The sequence below is a fragment of the Anolis carolinensis genome, chromosome 5 (assembly GCF_035594765.1).
Source record: "Anolis carolinensis isolate JA03-04 chromosome 5, rAnoCar3.1.pri, whole genome shotgun sequence".
Classification (NCBI taxonomy): Eukaryota; Metazoa; Chordata; class Lepidosauria; order Squamata; family Dactyloidae; genus Anolis; species Anolis carolinensis.
Window position 1 is genome coordinate 18,738,389 of NC_085845.1, and position 23,268 is coordinate 18,761,656.

General features: G+C 40.0%; 1 protein-coding gene across 4 annotated transcripts in view; it reads right to left on the reverse strand.

Moving 5' to 3' along the window:
* fam13a (family with sequence similarity 13 member A) overlaps window positions 1-23,268 on the reverse strand; it is a 154,647-nt gene that overhangs the window by 55,675 nt on the left and 75,704 nt on the right. For 2 of the 4 annotated variants that reach the window (XM_008111041.3, XM_008111040.3), the window contains one exon: window positions 1,141-1,182. In XM_008111041.3, coding sequence (XP_008109248.1) covers window positions 1,141-1,182 — 42 coding nt within the window. Of the gene's footprint in view, window positions 1-1,140; window positions 1,183-14,339; window positions 14,495-19,170; window positions 19,523-23,268 lie in introns of those variants that run through there. The other 2 variants (XM_062981902.1, XM_008111042.3) reach the window with 2 other exon arrangements.

Below are 23,268 nucleotides of genomic sequence, written 5' to 3' on the forward strand. Positions count from 1 at the left end.
AGAATAATACAGTTGGAAGGGATCCCGTGGGTCATCCAGACTAACCAATCCAGGAACGGACAATTAAAGTGCTTCTGGAAAATGTCTACCCAGCCTCTGTTTAAAGATCTCCAAGGATGCCGAGTCCACCATATCTGAAGCAAACTATTCCACTGACAACCAGCTTTTACAGTAAAACAAGTCCTTACTAATATTTAGATGGAATTTCTTTTTTCATACCCATTCCTTCCTGCCAAACCAACTCCTCTTGGCAAACCAGTGACACACACTTCTATTGAATAGCAAAAATTGAAAGAACAAGCTACTTAAACGCACCCAGGGGGATGTTATACAGCTCTGTAAGATAATAAAAAGAAATGAGCCATACATATAGGAATGGTGTTCACCAAACTAGATCTCTGCCTTGCCTTAATTAATAGGCACTGCTATTTTAGGCACACTTCCATTCGCACAGAATTGCCACTATGGGATTATTTCCCTCCGTTCTGTTCCAGAAAGAGCTCATTACTAGAGCGATCAAAGGCAAACCTGGAAAACAAACCCAAAGACCTCTACATTGCCATGCCTTCATATGTACCATACAAAACTCTGGCACAGAAATCTTGTTGTGTAACCTGCCTATTATGGAGGGAAAAGAACATGTTGTATGGAATTTTACATAATTAGTTAAGTTTATGGAAGAATGTTTCTTCAACTATAGCTGCCAAGAGTTCCACGTGGTTTACAGCAAAACATCAAGATAGTAAACCGTAAAGCTGCTGTATAAAGACATGTCTATGGTGAGGGCAAATTTGGGGGCAAAATGAATTAATGTATTTACTCAAATCAGGAGCAACAATAGCATTTATGCCTTTGTGTGAAAATACAGGATAGGGCCAATGTCATATTTTGCAGCAGCATTCTGCATTGATAATTATATTTTGTTGGGGGAAATACAATTTTTTTAACCTTACTCTGAATGTACAGACCATCATTTTCACTGGCTAAGAAATGACTCCTCCAGTTTTGATGCTTCGAGACAAAATGTTAAAGGAACTTTGGAAAAAAAATCTTTTAACCCCCTTCTGCATTGCTTTTTTTTTTTTACAATTCAAGCTCTGCTAAGAGAGAATATAAATAAACAAATAAAAAAGTAAATACCTCAGATAGAAGGGTGACATAGGCCTTTCATCCTCTTGTGAGCTGAAAAATAAACAAGACAGGTTTCACATTAATATTTAGATTTCTATCCTTTTATTTCAAGTTTAGTTATACTCCATCTGGATGAGGCTGAAAGAGAGAGAGGCTGAATGAAGTGAATGCACACTGATAACTGTATTCTACTGCATAGTTTTAAAGACAGTTTTGGTTGCAGTGATGAGAGAAGAAAGTGTTAAAACTACATTCTTCAAGGTTACAAAATCCCAAGTCATTTGGTTGTGCTCACCGAGGCAGAACAAGATAATGCTGAACTGTCAAGAGCCACAGCAGCTGAGCAGCAAATACTTCTGGGACTATTTCTACAGCAATACTGCAGCCAAAATTGGAACAGACTTTGAGGCAGGAAAGCAAGACAGTTTCCTGTTGTTCCACATGTGAATAATTTGCTCCTAAAAAAAGGAATAATGGGATAATTTCATGCGGAAAAAGGAGCCAATTTTTTTGCTGACATCAGCTCACTCTCCTAAGATGAGACCTAAATTGTTGGATTGCATGGTCTAAACACAAAGCTGCTGCATTCTATGGAATTTATTAACTGGATAGCTCATGCATGCTTAACTTCCTTCAATCATGCATAGAATTTCTTTATTCCAATGGTTCCCAACCTTTGGGTCTATAGGTGTTCTGGACTTTAACTCCCAGAAATCCCAGCCAGCTTACCAGCTGTTAGGAACTGTGGGAGCTGAAGTCCAAAACACCAGGAGGCCCAAAGATTGGGAACCACTGCTCTATCCTAAGACAGACACACATATCCTATACCTGACACAATAATAATTCTTCTACTTATATATTCCTTTGCTCATGTTTTGATGGGAAAAGGTAACACATGAATGTGGCTACTGGACTGTGAACTTTAGCCACATTCACATTAACTCATCTCGATCCACATATGAGCAAGTGACCACCTAGCCCCAGCTCTTTATTTGCTCACATATAAATTGAGGTGTCTGAAGAAGAGGAGTTTTTGATTGCACAGATACTCTTCACGAAAACAGAAATCTCAATTTTTCAGGGTCCTTGTTACATGAGGAGAATAATCATGGAAAGGAGTAGGGCAGGGCTACATACATCCCTACTTGCGAGTTAGGGAAACCAAGATGAGTAACACCTAAATAGGTCTAATGTTAGAAAAAAATCTGCCAGAAATGCTATAAGGACAATGACACTGTGATAACTTTCAGACATTTGACCAATCATGGAAGGAACATTTTAAATACAAAATCAACCAGCACAAAACAACACTACAAGTACATGAGGAGGTGAGACACTTTCTTTCAGTTTACCTTCCTGAAAAAAACTTGGGAGGAAGAAATAATTCCAGCTTCACCTGGGATTGATTTGTGCTTTCTATGCTGCTATTAGTCCTGGAAGACATATTATCTGATTTCTGCAGGAGTTCACCTCCACTGTTTAAATGGTTGAATGGAGTCCCTAATAAGAGGCTCTTCTTATCACTTTAATATCAGGAAAAGGAAGGCTGGGCAGGAAGAAAACATACTATGATAGCCTGCCAGTCATAATAAGGGGCCTTTACAATCAAATCATAACAATCTAAGTTTTTATGAGAAGGAAACTGACAGGTGTAACCACAATATAAACTAATTGGTTTTGAAATGTTGTTGTGTTATTGAGGACCTCATTCTTAACTGCACAGTTCAAATCATTTCTGAAATGAATACTGCTACCTTCTATTATCCACCTCTGTTCACTGTGGATCTATTCATGACCAATTTACAGGGAAGATTCATCTCTAGGGTGAGAACACACTGCCCCCCTGGATTCAGGACTCATGCTGGACTCCGCATGCTGCTCCAATAAAATACTAGGGCGACATGAGAACATGGAGCTAGGAAACTGGACTATTCTTCATTTTTAAAAGACTTCTGGTCTCCAGAAATATTTCCAGCCCCATAGAGCTTGAAATGCTAGAAAATTCCAATAAATTTTATTGTCTAGTCAGTCTCCCTTTCTCCCATCAATTATTATGGGTGGGAAGACCTTCTGACAACTTGTTGTGAAGTCATAAACGCTTTGAATCTCCAGCAACAGTTTTTTAAAAAAAGCATTTGAATGCTTGGAACTGTTTATTTGAGAAGGAAGAAGGGCTCTCCTGCCTGCTTTAATTTCCTAAGCAGTTGAAATCTCTCTCAATGGGAAAGGGATTGAGGAACCCTCTAGTTCTCAGAATAACGTCTACTGTTCAAACATTTCTGCATTATGAATTTTATCCCATCTCTATTATGGTGAAACAGCATGTATTTGCATAGAGAAGAGTGCCCTATGTTGTCCCTACCATCCACTCTGCTGAATATGATGCCATGTTTCCATTTTAAAATAAATTTCATAGAATCATAGAATCATAGAGGAAGTTCTTCCTGATGTTCAGGTGGAATCTCATTTCCTGTAGTTTGAAGCCATTGTTCCGTGTCCTAGTCTGCAGGGCAGCAGAAAACAATCTTGCTCCCTCCTCCCTATGACTTCCCTTCACGTATTTGTACATGGCTATCATGTCTCCTCTCAGCCTTCTCTTCTGCAGGCTAAACATGCCCAGCTCTTTAAGCCACTCCTCATAGGGCTTGTTCTCCAGACCCTTAATCATTTTAGTCGCCCTCCTCTGGACGCTTTCCAGCTTGTCAACATCTCCCTTCAACTGTGGTGCCCAAAATTGGACACAGTATTCCAGGTGTGGTCTGACCAAGGCAGAATAGAGGGGGAGCATAACTTCCCTGGATCTAGACGCTATTCCCCTATTGATGCAGGCCAGAATCCCATTGGCTTTTTTAGCAGCCGCATCACATTGTTGGCTCATGTTTAACTTGTTGTCCACGAGGACTCCAAGGTCTTTTTCGCACACACTGCTGTCAAGCCAGGCGTCCCCCATTCTGTATCTTTGATTTCCATTTTTTCTGCCAAAGTGAAGTATCTTGCATTTGTCCCTGTTGAACTTCATTTTGTTAGTTTTGGCCCATCTCTCTAGTCTGTCAAGATCGTTTTGAATTCTACTCCTGTCTTCTGGAGTGTTAGCTATCCCTCCCAGTTTTGTGTCGTCTGCAAACTTGATGATCGTGCCTTCTAACCCTTTGTCTAAGTCGTTAATAAAGATGTTGAACAGAAGTATTTCTTAAGAAGTATACTCACCGCGCCCATTGGTTTAAACTAGGCCTGCACAACCTGTGGCCCTCCAGATGTCTGGACTCCAATTCCCAGAAGCCTTAGCCAGCTTGTCCAATGATCAGGAATTCTGGGAGCTGAAGTTCAAAACACCTAAGGTAAAGGTAAAGGTTTCCCCAGACGTTAAGTCCAGTCATGTCTAACTCTGGGGGTTGGTGCTCATCTCCATTTTTAAGCCAAAGAGCCGGCGTTGTCCGCAGACACCTCCAAGGTCATGTGGCCAGAATGACTGATTGGAGCGCCGTTACGTTCCTGCCGGAGCGGTACCTATTGATCTACTCACATTGGCATGTTTTCGAACTGCTAGGTTGGCAGAAGCTGGAGCTAACAGCGGGTGCTCACTCCGCTCCCGGGATTTGAACCTGCGACCTTTCGGTCTGCCAGTTCAGCAGCTCAGTGCTTTAACACACTTCGCCACTGGGGCTCCTTCAAAACACCTAGAGGTTGTTTTAAAGCAAGGGCAAAGTACACTCTGTGGACCATATGCAGCTTCTGCACCAATGGCATTATTCCAAGCCTTGATGCCCACTGCTCTAAAAAAATGATTTCTTCTACTTTTGGAGAGAAGAGGCTCCAGGAATGGCAGTTTTAGAAGGTTTCCCAAAACCTGCTTAAAAGGCTAAAGAAATTGCAGAAATTGCAGCTTAGCACCTTCTGAGCCAGACACCAATTGTTGGATGAATCTAAAGATATCAGGTGGTAGGTTCTGTGCCATGATTATATGAATTATACCCATTTTAACAAATATTACAATCCGCTTGGGTCCCAATTTGAAAGAGAAGGTATAAACCAAGAAAGTAAATGAGAAGACAATTCTGGAATGCTTTCCCATGACTGGATCCCATTTTGGGAGAAAGGTGGCAAGTATAGTAAAAAAAAAAAAAAAGTATGGAATATGCACAGTGAAGCACATGCTTCTCTACAAGGAGAACATGTGAAAAGGAGAGGCTGCAGGTGGGTTGAGCCAGGCGATTGAATGCTCCTCCAAACACAGAAATTAAAAAAAATCGTAGCAGTATGCAGAGCGAGGACATTGGAGATGACCACCCATGCTTTGGCATCCCAGTTAGGGAATGTTAGTGTCAATGTTGCCATTTTTCTAGTGCCTAGTGAAAATGTGGCTGTCCACTAAAACCTTTTGGAGCTAACTGGTTTTATAAAATCCCTCACATGCTCCTCAATTAATATTATTTAAGCTATTTTAACATTATAAATATGCCTGTTTTATCTTGCTAAAATGTTTTAGTATGCTTTCAGCCCTTAAAAATCATTTCATTTTCACCTTTACTGCTTGAATTACTCAGGTTTGTTTTATTCCATGCAGTCCTGAGATCTTTAGAAAAAAAGTAGAATATACATATTTTAATGCATTAGATAAACACATTTACATAAAAAGCCAATATGTCAAGAAGGTGAGGCTAAACATCATCACCTCCAATATTTCTAGAGAAATGTGTTTTATTTCATTTCATGGCACAAAATTCCATCTGGCCAAGTTAACCCACACTTTTAAAGTTTCCGTTACACAGTGTGAACAAGACCTGGTGAGTCAGTAAAAGCAGATACAATTATTTCAATTCCATGTACAGTATTTTGACTTAGGAATGGTAATAGTTACAGGACAAATATATCTGGAGGGCTACTATTCTCTATCCACATTATTATGAAATTCCTATGCTACTTGTCATAGATCTGAACACTGTGACTCTTCCTGGTTTTTTTTTTTTTTAAATATACCAGTTTCACAGTAGAAAATAGAACATGTTTTCCTCCACAAAACACAATTTTCATTATGTGTGTACTCTTTTGGGGAAGGGGGCCACCAGAACCTAGGTATGTTACTTATTTGGACCACAACTTGCATATTTTACTGCCAACATGGTCCCTAGAGTTGCAATGCAAAAAAAGGAACTGATCCTGCCTCACAAATGAGTAATCCATGCAAAAGACAGACAGCGAAAGGGTCAGACCCTCTTCCCCTCCTGCCAATGTTTACAAAAGCACTTGCCAGGGGAGCTGTGCATGTTTTCCCTGTCCTTGGCGGTGGTAAACATGCTCACACAAGGTTTTTCAGGGCCATGTCATTCTCATCAAATATTTGGCTACTTAAAATATAATCAATTGCTTAGGTTGCTGAACTATTTTTAAAGATATTGTGCTTTGACCTCTGATAAAATAACCTTGCAAAAAAGCAGCTTCCAGGAATAGGAAAGCAGGGGGAAAAGCCCTATACAAAAAGGGAAACAGCGGGACCAAATGGCCATGATTTCTGTCTGGTACATGCATGGAGGTGAACAAGTTAGTAGAATGGATTGTGTCACATCAGGCGGCATGTTTTTTGTGGGATTCTGAATTTTGGATATTCCTCCTGATGAAATAAACACATCTCTGCAAGAAACATTCAGCATAGTTGAGGGAATGTATTTAACCTAACTCACTGAGGTTTTCTGTTTTTTCATGTGCATGTAATTGTTAAGATAGGTGAATATGAATATGACCTGCAACTTGAATAGTTCGGCCTGAGCCTTCTACCGTTCTGTTGCATGAGTACATTTGGAAGATCTTCTTGGGCACACAAGAAGATCTTCCAAATAAGAATAATGCACCATGCATCTGATGAAGTGGACATTAATAAAAACAAACCTTGTAAGGTGTCACGGGACTCTATGTTGTTTTTGATATGGAGAAAACCAGCCAGTTGTTTTAACTGTACTGCCATATCAGGTCAACAGAGAGCTTGTTGATTTTGGCTTAACCTGCCAGCAAACTTTGTTATGTTGGCTCTCATTCCTTTCTCCTTATCGTTCAGGTACAGCTTGGCAAGCCAACCTCTTTTGTAAACAGGCAGCAATGCCTTAGCTTTTGCAGAAAGACTTAGTACAGGATATTACAGGACTTTAGCTGAGCAAATGTGGCCTTATAACCCAGTGATGCTTAAACTAACTGCTAGAGGTAAAGGTGCACAACAAATGATGAAAAAAACAGAAACTTTCTTATTTCTGTCAAGCAGGAGTCCTGTTTCTAACAAGGGGCATGCTCTGACCCACAAAGTAATGCAGACTTGGAAAAACAACTCTTTGGTTGAGAAATATTCTGACTGCTGCTATTATCAGATGTCATCTTTCCATTGAGATTCAGTTGCCATTATTTCAATATTCCCTCCTAGCTGCTTGCATGGGGCCTGAAATCAGTTTTTTAGGAATTAGGCCAGTGGTTCTCAACCTGGGGTCCCCAGATGTTTTGGCCTTCAACTCCCAGAAATCCTAACAGCTGGTAAACTGGCTGGGATTTCTGGGAGTTGTAGGCTAAAACACCTAGGGACCCACAAGTTGAGAACCACTGAATTAGGCCAAAGGTTATATGCCCCAATTCTATTAACACATCTCTCAGAGTAAACCTTACCACACCCAGTTGGGCTCACATTTGAGTAAAGATGTATATGACTGTACTGTTAAAAGTACTGGCCCATGTTTCAGATGTTTTGTTTGTTAAAATGATTTATTTTACTCATATGCAGATTACATGACATGAACAATAGTTCTTCTTCCCCATCTTGCTTGATGGAAAAATTAGAAGATTTCAAAAACATGCACACAATTCTATCTTTCTGGGCTTGGCCTGATAAGGGTATCATCAAAATATAGATTTTTAAAATTCTGGTTTGCATGCGTACCTGCACTTTTCATTTTACAGAGATCTTTTTAATTACTGTATGTGGCGTTTTACTGTTTTCATTCTTTTAAAAACCAAGGTTAGATGTTGGGGATACAATATTTTAAAAGAAATGACCCTGCTAATCAGGTGTACTTTGGACAGAGGAATTCTACCCCCAGTTTGGCAGAAACATATAAGGCAGGCAGTGCCATATCTTTATCTTGCACCAATAACTCATGTGGCATAGAAACCTTGATTATGTTAGTTTGGTTCATGTGATCAATATCAGAACCTAGTTATTGAATAACTAAAAACTCAATAGTTTGCGTTCCCTCTCCACTATAATCAAAACAAAGCTTGCAATGTGTCCTAATTAACAAACGATGTATCAATGGAAATACACCACTGCCTCCTCTTTACCATAAGGTTACATTGTTAATAATATGTTTGCGTAGGAAGTGCTTTTATTGCTTTATTTCTTCAAGATTACAATGAAAGGAAGAGGGTTTTGGAAGATTGGAAATGGGCACATCTGTTTATCATTTTCAGCCTGGCAAAACTCCCTGGATGGGTAAGACTGAAAATGGGTCAGAACAAGGTGGAGAGAATTACTGATGCTGTACAACTGCCAAAGCCGCACCCTTGCCTTTGAATTCAACAGTAGCATTTAATACAGACCAAACGTAAGGAGGTTGCATAATAATAAGAGATAGGTTACTAGGCAACTGCAAATATTCAGTGACGGACAGTTTCGAAAAACTTGTTGGGGCATCAAGAGACTCCACTATTTCACAGGAGAGCTGAGATTTCCCCCCTTTTCACTAGAAAACGAAGTGAATGTTCTATCTTGGGTTCAAAGTTTAGGTTTTCATGATGATCAGTGAACAAAGACTACAGCATCTCTGTTTACTTTATATTATGTAATGCTGTCATGGTTATAACACTAAGCATTTTATTGATGGAGGTGAAGGCAACATTTCCCAAGAACATTTTTCACCTGTTGACACATACCTGTGTTATTTAGCAATCTCTGATACCTTGTGGCCTGACAAAAGAGGAGCCAACCGCAGCCATTCCTATTTACACATACAATAATCTCACAGTGTTTTTTTAAGGCACCAAAGGTGACTGGGTTCATAGTTGTTCTCAAGCCTGTTCTAAACTATCATTATGTATAATTGAAACACAGAGTTTCATTAAAATGTGAACAGTATTGTTCAAAGGAGTAGACAATGTTGTGTCCAGCCTGAACAGGCAAATAAGACAAATTGTTGTCTGTGCCTATTTGGCTTCTTCATGCCAAAAAGTTCACAATTGATAAAGTTTTCTGATTACACTTGCCCTCCACATTTATGGGCTTAACTTTTGTGGATTTTATTATTCACAGATTTAATTAATATGGTTTCATTAGGAATCCCAAACTCTGTTCCGTGAAACCCTAGGATTCCACAAAAACATCATATGGTTGCTACGAAAAATCTTTAAAAGTCTTTTTAAAGGTTTGTGCTAGAGACATGAAGATCTTATTTAAATTTAACATAATCTGCTTTAAAAATGAAAAATGAATCTCTTTATTTCCATGTCCGAAAAAGTTTGGGAACTGCTGCTCTTGGTCCTTGATAAATGGAGGCTGACCACAGAGTCACCCTGGGGGACCTAGAGATTCAATTTTCCAGGTGATTTTTTTCAATGCCTCTTTTCCACTTTCACCCCTTTCATCAAGGGTCCTGCTTAAATCTTTCAATGGGATTCAAGCAAATTCTGTGCTAGATCACAGCTCTGCATACCTTTCCCACAGTTCAGAGTCTGAAAAAGTTACCTTTTGGACTACAACTCCCAGACCACCCTAGACAGAGCTTAATAACCATGCTTCTGCCAGACTCTTTACAAATAACACTGCATTGTTCTTGAGAAGTTTCCCTTAAAATGTTTCTCTGGAAAATGTAAACAAGGCAATTAAATTCTTCAACCTCCATTGTGAAAGTATGACCTGGCAATTTAGATTCAAGACAATTACACAGTTAAAAAGGGGGTTGCAAAGGCTGTCTTGCAAAAACAACTTTCTTCCAATTAGTGGCATTTAAATCAATAGATTAAAATACAAATTAATCCACAAATTAGCAATGTATATGTTAGAAGGGCTATCCAGAGCCATCTAGAAGGTTGCTAAAAAAAGTTCTGATCCATGAACCAGTGTTGCTCTCAAGCCGTTGGCTGCTAATTCATGGCAAGTTTCAAGAACAGTAAGAAATAATTTTATTTCATATATATAAATCTAATGTTGGTCCCTAGTACACTGGAGAATAACAACAACAACAACAACAACAACAGGGTTTTTTCGTGTCAGGAGCGACTTGAAAAACATCTGTGTGAGAGAATTGGCCTTCTGCAAGGACGTTGCCCAGGGGATTCCCAGATATTTTATGTTTTAACATCCTCATTGGAGGTTTCTCTCATGTCCCTGCATGAGGAGCTGGAGCTGACAGAGGGAGCTCACCCACTCTCCCCGGATTTGAATTACCAAACTGTCGGTCAGCAGAACTGCCAGCACAAGGGTTTAACCTACTGCGCCACCCACCAGGGCCTCCTACAATAATAGTTATTCCATAACATTAAATAGTCTGAAAAGCACTTATCCAGTCCAATTCAGCACAATAATCTATATATATAAAAAAATGATGGCATCACGGCAGTGGACAAAACAACAAAAGTAAACACCCCCCAACCTCGAAAATTGACAACACAACCCCTCATCCACGCCTCTAGGTTGATACAACAAAAAGAAAAGAAAAATAAAGTCCTCATTAGAGGGAGAAGAATAATTGTTTTTATCCTATTGCTGCCAGTTAGAAGGCTAAGCTCCGCCCACTTGGTCTCCTAGCAACCCACTCAGCCGAGGGAATCCTTTACCTTAACTACCACCAATTCCTCAGTACTTTATTTCCCATACCACCATACTTTGCCACAGCAACGCGTGGCCGGGCACAGCTAGTATGTAACTAAAAACCCCTGACAGATAGTCATCTGGTTTTTGTTTAAAAAACCTGAGATAAACGGGTTCCCTTCCACATGACTGAATAAAATCCCACATTATCTGCTTTGAACTGGGATATTTGGAAGTGTGTACTCAGATAACCCAGTGCAAAGCAGATATTGTGGGTTATTCTGCCTTGATATTCTGGATTATATGGCTGTGTGGAAGGACCTGGGGAGACCAATACCTTCTAAGGATCCATATTAGGTTAGTATACCTCACCTAAACACACTCACATATGGACTTTAGCAGCTGTCTAACCTCTGCCTCTTAATAAATACATGCCATACTTTATTTCATTTATGTGGAGCTGCAAAGCATTTTGAAAAGTGGCTAAACAGGAGGGGAAGTCCAAAGTGCCAGTATTATCTCCTTGGCTTTATCTTAACATTATGAATATAAACACCCACCTACAATCTAGGTGAAAAACAAGTTACTGTAAAGGTACCAGAAACACAGTTCCCTTTCTATGGACAACACCCACAAGCTGGGAGGCCCTTTAAAAGCTGATGTAAGATTAATATCAGAGCGACTGGTGCAGAGGTCAGAAATTAGCCCTGGGACTGATACATTTGACATAAAGGGCCTGAAGCCAGCCTTTCAGATTATCTTTCTCTTCCCAACTTAATTATTTGCAGATGGTTGTAAAAGAGGGCTACTGGGTCACGTACGCGGCATAATCATGTGTGCGTGATGGATACCAGATATTATTGAATGTTTCAGCCTCCAAATCACGTTGAAACTGGCCTCTGGCATAAAATAAATATGTTTACATTACTTTCTCCTAACCACTCTATTGTTGTTTAAATCACCCACTGATAATATGTAGTAAATCACGAAGTGCAGCAATGAGAGCTATTGACCAAAACATGTAAAAAAGAGCTATAGTTGATGGAGGGCACAATTTCCATGTAAAAATACCCAAGTTCAACCTTTGGCATCTCCCATAAAGGGCAGGGAAATCCCTGTCAGAATCCTAGAACAGCTCCTAGTCAATGTCTTGCTGACTTTGTACTGATCTTTTTTGGCACCACAACTCCCCAAATCTTTACATCAGCATGGTCATTGATCAGGTGAGCCAAAGGATTTTGGAAGCTATAGCTCAAAACAGTAAATTTACCAATTTGTGGGTATAAGGCAACTTCTTGTGCTTCCTAAGCCTTTGGAAGCAATATCTGCAAACACTGTACAGCATTTTTAAAAAGTACATTTATTCTAAAAGAAATTTCTGTAAGTTTAGACCCGAATCATTTCCTTAATGCACATTCAAGTATTGCATTAGACCACCTGGGTTATTTTAATTGCTTTAACTGATTATTTCAATTGTTTGTTTATTTACTGCCTAGACTGCCTCCTATGAATCTTGGAACTTAATATTTTGCTGGTTTGCTAGAACTCTGTCTAAGGTTTCTAAACTAACAAATCTTAGGATTTCATAGGATGGAAGCATAGTGTTATAATTGCTTAGTGTGAAAATGCTCCTGAAATGAAATGCCATTTCAAATGTTACATCCAACGCTGCAGGACTCATTTTTGTAGGGTCTTATTGGATTGTGCTGTTGTTAAGGACCATGTGGGTCGTACAACTTATCTGAACCTTCCTTCCTTCCCATTTGCAGTATGTTGGAACGGTCCAGCGTTATTTTGTGTATTTAAACAAAATATTAGAGCTATGAAATGAGATCATGGAAAAGCAATCCACACTTAAGGTGCACTTGATCTGTAGTTCTTCAGACTGAGAGCCTATACATATGGAACAATGCAATTCAGCACGTAAGAATACACTAAGCGTGACTTATCTAAGTGGAACCTTCTGATTTTTTGTTTTAGAAGTCCCTCCTATCTTTAAATGGTGGTTCCTGGAGAGTTCAAATATAAATTAATACAGTAATGACTTCAAAAATAAAAAAACAGAACTAAATTACACTTGCTGATGAATAATTCTACCAGCATTTTCTGGAACATATCACTTTGCCACATTTTTATGGTATTGGACTAGGCATGGAAAGAACATTTGTCCCTAGATCAAAGAAGCAGGTTTCCTGACAGTTTCAAACTCCCACTGGGAAGAATAATGGACCAGTAAGAAGTGTGCACAATTTTTCCCTGGTATTTGATGTCATGAGGTGTTGCACAGGAACTATTCTATAAAGAAAAATACCTTTTAAAAATCTATACTGAGAATGAAGAGGAATGTTACAAGAAAACATGTTTTCCTCTTATAATAACATCTCCAGACATCTGAATTACAGGAAACATACTGTGGCGATTTATCTATTTTCTGCCAAAGTGAGGAGTAAACTACAATCTTCCCTCCTCATTCACTGGGATTAGGGGCACAGGACCTTCACAAGAGTAAAAAAAATCCAAGTAATAAAATTGCTTTATTTTGTTTTGTTTTGTTACTGAAGCGAACGTGTGATCAGAAATCTCTAAGTTCTCCAGCATGGCTTTATGGTTAACTTCAACCAGAAGGTGACCACATAATCTTATTAGAGATTCTTGGAAAGATGTTCTTTCTAATCCTCCAGCTTGCTTCTATGGTCAACTTCTGGCAGAAGTTGACCATAGAGTCACACTGGAGAAGCTAAGGTAAAGGTAAAGGTAAAGGTAAAGGTTTCCCCTGATATTAAGTACAGTCGTGTCCAACTCTGGGGGTTGGTGCTCATCTCCATTTCTAAGCCGGGGCCGGGCTGTGGCGCAGCTAGCTAGTAACCAGCTGCTATAAATCACTACTGACCGAGAGGTCATGAGTTTGAAGCCCGGGTCGGGTTAAGCCTCCGACCATAAAAAAAAAAGAAAAAAGCCCCGGCTTGCTGTTGACCTAGCAGCCCCGAAAGACAGTTGAATCTGTCAGTTAGGGAAATTTAGGGACGCTTTATGCGGGAGGCTAATTTAACTAATCTACAACACCATAAAACTGCTCACGAGGAAAAGAAGAGGAAGAACAGCCACCAATGGACGGTGAAGCAACAGCTCCCCCTGTGGCCGGAAATCGTGAAGCTGGAAGATGTTAAAAAAAAATGCCTCTGTGTCTGTCTAAAACTGAATGTTGTTTGTCTATTGGCATTGAATGTTTGCCATATATGTGTTCATTGTAATCCGCCCTGAGTCCCCTTCGGGGTGAGAAGGGCGGAATATAAATACTGTAAATAAATAAATAAATAAATAAGCCGAAGAGCCGGCGTTGTCCGTAGACACTTCCAAGGTCATGTGGCCGGCATGACTGCATGGAGCGCCATTACCTTCCCACTGGAGCGGTACCTATTGATCTACTCACATTTGCATGTTTTCGAACTGCTAGGTTGGCAGGAGCTGGAGCTAACAGCAGGCGCTCACTCCGCTCCCGGGATTTGAACCGGGGACCTTTCGGTCTGCAAGTTCAGCAGCTCAGCACTTTAACACACTGAGCCACCGGAGGCTCCACTGGAGAACCTAGGGATTCATAAAGAGGGCATTTTAATCAAATCCATGAATAATCAAATCCATAAAAGTCAAATCCTCAATGTGGACGGCTAGCTGTGGTTTCATTGTTCATCCTTGCATATAAAGATGAAGCAATCAAGGATAAATGCTGAATAGTGGAGATGGTTCTTCCATGTCCCAATAACGTGATGCATAGGGAACTTAATTATTTCCCCCCAAAATGTGGAATTGTTGAGAGATGGGGGGCTATATAGATTGTGAAGGTTCTAGCCATGTTGCAGTCTGAAAGCCAAAAATATAGGATGCAATCTGTCCGTGACAATCCATTTTGTAATACCATAACCTTCACAGAAGATTCAAGGGTAGTAAGATGTTCTTCACCTGTTTTGAATCTGTGAATTATTTAACAATTGCTCTACTGTTTAATAATAAAAGATTTCCCCTTTAAGAGTAGATACGGTAGCCTTTTGGCATCATAAAAGCGGCTGCTAATGTTTACAGCCCCCAGGATCTGGCACTGGCCCATGCATGTGGTTCAGAGTTCATGACTAATAGTACGATTAGTCAAGGCTGGCAAGAACAAGAATGGCATTTCCTTGGGAAGGGAAAACAAGGAGGGAAAGCCACCAGCTTTTTCACTGATGGCTTAGGAAAGTCACTTGCCCTGTGTCAACAATCTGAGAACAGCAAATAAGCAGGTAAATCTATGTTGGGATTATACTACTTCACATAACCCACACAGAACTGAATCTTGCACTTGAAAAAGGACAACGAGCAAAACAGTAAATGATAACTTTTAGTTATGAAAACTAGTTTTCTATGACCAGGGATATGAATCTTAAGAATCTTAAAGTTGGAAGGAACAGCGAGGACCATCTAGTCCAAGACCCTGCTATGCAAGAATATACAATTTGGGTGCATCTACACTGAAAAATTAATGCAAGTTAACACCACTTTAGGGGCCCCTGGTGGCACAGTGTGTTAAAGCGCTGAGCTGCTGAACTTGCAGACCAAAAGGACCCAGGTTCAAATCCCGGGAGCGGAATGAGCGCCCGCTGTTAGCCCCAGCTCCTGCCAACCTAGCAGTTCGAAAACACGCAAATGTGAGTAGATCAATAGGTACCGCTCCGGCGGGAAGGTAACAGCACTCCATGCAGTCATGCCGGTCACAGGACCTTGGAGGTGTCTACGGACAACGCCGGCTCTTCGGCTTAGAAATGGAGATGAGCACCAACCCCCAGAGTCGGTCACGACTGGACTTAACGTCAGGGAAACCTTTACCTTTACCGAACACCACTTTAACTGCCATGGCTCAATGCAATTGAATAATAGGAGTTGTAGTTTGATAAGGCACCAGCACTCTTGGACAGAGAAGGCTGAAGACCTTGTAAAACTACAACTCCCATGATCCAATTATGCTGAGCTATGGCAGTTAAAGTGGTGTCGAATTGTATTAATTCTAGTGTGCAATGTACCTCAGTCTAACAAAATCTGGAGGACTGCAAACTGATCATTGTTACATGCATTTTGCAAAAACAAGGCTTAAGTAAAAATCTATGCATAAAACAAGAGTAATCTGCTTCCTCAAGGAGCATAGTGTCACTGCTGAAAATCAGTAGCTACATAACTGATTTATGAGAATTTTTAAAAGTGTCCTTTTAAAAAAATCAAAGCCTCAGACTTGTTTCTCTGGCATATTATACTCCCAGGCTTATCTCTAAACTAAGCATTTCATTAATAAAACCAGGAGTGTAATCAGTTTTTTCTTCTTCACTACAGGAATGTTGTTTTCCTAGGGAACAACACATTCCCGGTCGAGAGTTCAAATGAGAGCTTTGAACCTGCCGCTTGTTTTACCAGCATCTGCCTTGCTCCGATTCCTGAGAGATTATAGGGAGAGAGATGTCTCTTGTAAATCAAAGCCATACAGTTAAAAAAATAAAGAAAAGAATGGAGCAGGAATTTCTACAATCCATGATGATACACATTTGAGATGACAATACTGCAAAGCAGAATTTTGTCTTCCGGGGATTCAGCATTATTTATTACTAGGGACAGCACTAAAGAAGGAAAGTGGAGGGCATGTTTGAACATTTCTTTCCTTCTATGTGAAACAAAGCTGTTTAGGTCCCGGAAATCAGAAAATACAAATAAGGCAATCCTTTAATTTTCTAGAGTATAACTTGATAGCAAATTTAAAAAGGTAAGGAGCACCCAGTGGCACAGCGGATTAAACTGCTGAGCTGCTGAACTTGCTGTCTGAAAGGTTGGTGGTTCTAATGTGGGGAGTGGGGTGAGCTCCCGCTGTTAGCCCCAGCTTCTGCCAACCTAGCAGTTTGAAAACATGCAAATGTGAGTATATCAATAGATACCACTCTAGTGGGAAGGTAATGGTGCTCCATGCAGCCATGCCAGTGGCCACATGACTTTGGAGGCGTCTATGGACAATGCCGGCTCTTTGGCTTAGAAATGGAGATAAGCACCAACCCCCAGAGTTGGACACAACTAGGCTTAGCGTCAGGGGAAAACTTTTACCCTTAAGGATATAATGACTTTCTAATTAACCAAACGAACCTAGCAACTATGCGAATTGCATTACATATTCTTAGTTATTTTTATTTTTAGTAAACTCTGAATACCTCATTCTATTTTAGGGTTCAAATATCTGAAAGACACCAAAATATGTCTGATCTGAAAAGTTAAGCAGGTTCTGCTCTGGTTAGTACTTGGATGAGAGACAGGCAATGAATACCAGGTGCCTTGGACTCTATTTGATAGGAAGGTACTGGCAAAATCTCTGAATAGTCATTGCCTAAGAAGTCCATATAATATTCTAGCGGTCACCATAAGTCTACAGGCGACTTGAAGAAGCACAAAGACACACACACTGCTTTAACACAATCATACACGATGTCACTCCTCAGGGTACATCTATCTACACTGTAGAATTAATGCAGCTTGACACCACTCTAACTGCTTGTCTTAAGGAAAGAAATGCCACTTTTCTACCTCTCCTTGAAGTGACTCTGAAAAACTGTGGCTGAAAAATATCTGCAACGTGATATTTCAAACAGCAGATATACATACCAGCCTCCTGTTTTGTTCACACCAAGATGTTCAACCACTACAAATACTCCTTGTGATACTTTTATGCACCCAAGTCCTTGTTCAAAAACTTTCATAATATCTAAATCATAAGCATATTTACACAAAGCCCACACTGAACATACAGGTGAGTCAACACAGGAGTGCACCTTAAGAAACAGCTTGACAAATTCTGCTTTAAAGTTATGAAATTTTTAACCTCTTCAGCCTTGAACATTCAACATTTTGGCATTCCTAGATACACGACACTGGTCCAGTATAGAAGACACCCTACCAAGAACAACTTGATAATTTGAAGTCTAGTCTAGTTATTAAGCCTATAAACCCATAATAAATGAGAGCAGGACTTACTCTCATTAATTTATTGACTTTATTTACAACCCACCTTTCTCCCAGTTTCAGAGTTTACAGGCTGAATAACTAGTCTTCTGTGCAGACATGCCCAAACTTGCGTAACTAAGACAAACAAAAAACCATGCATGTCTATGAATGTCAGTATGCAGAATAAACATGACTTTGTCTGTCTTATCTATTCCCTTTCCCATAACTGCCCAATGCTTTCTAAAACTAAACACACAGTACTCTAGCATGCAGTTTTTTTTCACTTTTGTCTCCAAATCCCTAAATTCACCTGAAAGGAAAACAGAGGCTGCTGTTACTAAGTGTGCATCCACACTGTTGAATTAATGCAGTTTGACACCACTTGCTATAGAATCCTGGGATTTGTAGTTTGGTGAGGCACCAGCACTTTTTGGCAAAGAAGGCTGAAGACTTTGTAAAACTACAACTACTCTAATTCCATGGTGGCTAAAGAGGTTCCAACTGCATTAATTCAGACAGTGTAGTAGATGCACCCAGAGATTAACTTGATCTGGATTGCCCACGTGCTATTCCTGGTGAAATTCCTCAATTTTATCACAATCATTAAAAAGTAAATTCAAAGATTTAAATGCTATACAGATAGACAATAGTAATAATAACAATAATAACACTATGTAACAAAATTTGAATGTTTTTGTTCCTGGTTTGAAAGTGTCATTCCTGTTCAATTTTGCAGTATTTACTTTGAAAGTAGTTGTCATACTCTAAAAACTTCATTTCTGTGGCTGCGACAAACTATGTTGAATTGGTTGAGACTTGATGAGATATTCATTGGAAAACTATAGCAAAATGTGCCGAAGAATATCCCACAAAAACAAAGTTTTTTTTCAGTTTAATAAACGATTTCCATGTTTTATGATAGAGAAAATTAGGAAATGAGATGTATAACCCAGGAACAAAAATATGTTACATGGTGTAATGAGAAAAGAAAGCTTCTTTTACAAAGGCATGATTTCACAAGTCATTCGTGAAAGTTAAACTTAGTCTGGAGTGCCCAAGTGCTGAGATCCCTTAATTTTATCACCATCATTAAAACACAATGCAGACAGACAGCTAATAATAATAATAATAATAATAATAATAATAATAATAATAATAATAATAATAATCCAGCATATCTATCTTGCTTGCTGTGTCATATAATAATAATAATAATAATAATAATAATAATAATAATAATAATAATAGCAGCAAACTACCTTTGCAAAGACATGATCTCACAAGCCATTGCTGAAAGTAAGCTGGACAGCAAACAGGTTCGAGTTTTTTCTCCTTCTCTGCAGTCTTCTCCAGCTAAACCAGCCAAATAAAATGGAATAAGGAGGGAGAGGCTTCCAGATGTCCTTGCAAGCTGGATTTCTGTTTTCCTTGCACTGGAGACCATGCATTTGGCATTGCCAGTGCCTCGTGCACTTCACCCTTCCCTCCTCTCTGTCTCTCTCTGTCTCTGAGACACACTCCCTTCCTTGGCAGGCTGTGCTGTGTTTACAGCCTCCGAGGAAGAAGGCAGGCGCTTTAAAGGCTTCCCTCTTTTTTTTCTTGTGCAAAGACAGACACACACACACATATAGACATAGACACTTTGACCTTTTGTTCAGCTGAAAGCTTTCGGCCAATGGAAGGAAAGCAGCCCAGGGACAACTGGTTTGAAGCTGCTCGGCCTCCAAAGGCTCAGCCCCCTCCTCCTGCTCCTTTTTGGGGGTAATTTGAAACTTTGCTGCCTTCCACCGGAACAATCTTGCCTTGTTTAATAACACTATATATCACGATTTTTTATTCCTGGGTTATAAATGTCATTTCCTAATTGGTTCTGTCATAGCAACATAGGAAACATTTACTAAACTGCAAAAACTTTGTTTTTGTGGGACATCCAGCAGCACATTTTGTTATAGTTTTTCAATGAACATCTCATAGAGTCTCAATCAATTCAACATGCAGTGTTCCCTCACTACTTCGCGGTTCACTTTTCGCAGATTCGCTGTTTTGCAGTTTTTCAATAAACGCTAACAGACAATTATAAATCATAAAAAATTACAATTTACAGCCTAAGGAAGGGAGGAAGGAGAAGCCAAAGGGAAAGAAAAGGGGCCCAAGCATCAACAGGAGGAGAACGAGGTGATTTATCAACACACGATTGGTTGATAAAGACTTAAAATAGTGTATAACTACTAAAATAATGTATAAATATTAAAATAAATATAGTGTCCCTACTTTGCGGATCTTCACTTATTGTGGATGGTCCTGGAACATAACCCCAGCGATAAGTGAGGGAACACTGTACTTGAAAACAGCCTCAAAAACGAAGTTTCTGGAGTATAACAACCACTTTCAAAGTAAGTGCCACACGATTAAACAGGAAATAATACCTTCAAACCAAGGACAGAATTTTGTTACATACCGTAGTATAATCTGTGGCCAGGCCTGTAGCGAGGGGGTGGTTTTAGGGGTTCAACCCCCCCCCCCCCCGAAATTTTTCAGGTTATAAAAAAAACCTGGTTTACTGATGAATTTTAACTGGTTAACCAAATCCCCATGCTAAGTCTATGAGACACAAAACATTAAGAGTCCCTCCAGGCACTATCTCAAGCAGATATTGACAGGTTTGTAGCGGGGAGGGGTGTGAGCTAGGGGTTAAACCCCCCCACCCCCCCACCCCGAATTTTTTTTCTGGCTACGGCCCTGTCTGTGGCAGAAAGCTGACAATGGGGGCTGCAGTGCCTTTTGCCCCACTGTGTTTTAGAGCCTGGAACAAACTCCCTTTTTTTTTTGGACTATAACATCCAGCATCTCCTGCCTTGGGAAAACATCTGGGTTATAGCACCCAGAATCTCCTACCTCGGGAAACTTTTGACTACATGCCCAGAATTCCCTACTTCAGAAAATTTTCTGTACTCTAACACTCAGAATTCCCTACCTCAGGAAATGGTTTATATTACAACACCCAGAGTCCCCTACCATGGCAAAACTTTCCCCACAACACACAAAATCCCCCACCATGGGAAACCCTCTCAACTACAATTCCCAGAATCCCTTACCACAGGAAACTGTTTGCACTACAACACCCAGAATCTCGCAGCCTGGCAAAACTCCTGGCATGGAAGTTGTAGTCCAAACCAAAGTTCTGCAGTGATGTGAGAATCCTTCAGTTTGAGAAAAGTTTATTTTGGACCACAACTCCCAGAATCCCTTTGTTAGAGCTCATTTTGGACTACAAGACTCACAGCCTGGGAAAACGTCTTTTGAACTACAACTTCCAGAATACCTCCAGCCTGGTATAAAATGATTTAGAGTTGAGGTAAACTCGTTTTTGGACTACATTGCCCAGAATCCCCCCAGGTCTGGAAATAGTGCCTTTTGGGTTACAAGAAGCTCCTGGTTCAAGAAAAGATTATTTTGGACAACAGCACCCAGAACCCCCCAGTCTGGGTACGACTCCTTTTGAACTTGGACTCCCAGAATTCCCGACATCTTAGGAAAGGCTTCTTTCAGACTACAACTCCCAGAATCCCCCAGCCCGGGAGAAGCTGCTTTTGGACTGCAACTCACAGAGTCCAAACAAAGAAATCTTCCCAAATTCTGTTGGATTTTTTCATCCTGATGAAAGCTTCTTTTGGACTATAACTCTCAGAATCCATCTGTCTGGGAAAAAGCTTTTTTTTCTTTTGGACAGGGAGTTGTCCAAACAAGGGAACATTCCCCAAGTTTTGCAGTGATGTTGGAATCCTCCAACCTGGGGAAAGCTCCTTATGGACTACAACTCCCAGAATTCTGTTTGGTGAGGCACCCACACACTTTGGCAGAAAAGGCTGGAGACCTTGTGAAATTACAACTTCCATGATCTCATAGTAGTAAGCTATGGTCTCATGAACATTAAAGTGGCGTCAAACTATCATTTCTGCAATGTAGATGCACCCTAAGACGGAATTCATATCTCCAATTGAATCATGCATTTCTCAACATAAATACTACATTGACTTGGCCTCCAAGTAAATACTATTGCTACTATTAGCAGTTCAAGAGTATATACATTTTTGGGTGGTGGTGGGAGACAGCCTATATTATTCATTTGAATAGAGAAGAGGAATAACATGGGGAGAGTTGGAGAAACTCAAATGCTATGACGTGCTGTGCATTATTTTGGAAAAGGGAGGGCTCAGCGGAGAACAATTTGTGGAGCTACAACCGGTTCCTCCTGGGAATTGCAGGCTACGTGCTTCTTCCCCGCCTGCTGCCACGGCCTCTGCTTTAGTTTCACGTGCTTTGCTCTTGCCACATCACGTCAAACACGTCCATCACTTGTGGGGAGGGGCAGAAAAAGCATCTTTTGTTGTACAAGCTATGCACAGGCACACGTCTCCAAGCCCCTCTCTCAGCCTGCTTATATCAGCATCCCCTATACAAAATACTCGGGGCCAGAAGTGTTTCGGATTTCAGATTTTTCTTCCTCGGATTTTGGAATATCATCATAGGCTCTGGGTGCCTTGACACTGTAGATCTTTTCAAAATATTGTTTTAATTTTTATGTAATAAAAAATATGGACAAAAGGAAGAAATCCAATTCAAAAATAACCCCCTAAAACTCCTTCCCTGTATGTTCCCTCTGGATCCCCCACTGTTAAAAAGAAATACATAAAAATACACAAACCTCACAATCTTTGAGGATGCCTGCTATAGATTTAGGTGAAACATCAGGGAAGAAAGCTTCTGGAACATGGCCATACAGCCCAGAAAACTCACAGCAACCAAATACATTAAAACGTTAAAAAACAAAAGTGACTTCTCCCGTCTTCAAGCCAAGGCTGCTATCAAAATTTTGACAAATTTTCAGAATTGTTTTTAAAAATAATTTTTATTTGCGAAAGAGAGAACGCCAGCAATAACACAAAGAAGCAAGATTTGATGATCGTGTTACAACTATGCAGCGACGTTCTAGCTATTACAACTAACTAAAAATCAAAGAATAAAAAGACACACATATGTACACAAACTAAACAAGAAAACAATCCTACGAACCTCATACTCTCTATCTGAAGATTTTTATACCTTATTATTCTACTCCCTTTAAATGGTATTATATAACTACACTTCTATGTGTGGTAATTGGATGAGTGTTACAATTGACAATTTGCATAGGATCAGATCACTTAACGCACAGCACTGGTTTCTTACAAATCAATGCCTCTCGGGCTTGAACCTTGTTTATATGTATACAAGTACATACGTACTACAGTAGTGTATATGTAGATATATACTGCAGTAAACTCACCAAACATCTGCCTTCTACAATCAATTTTTAT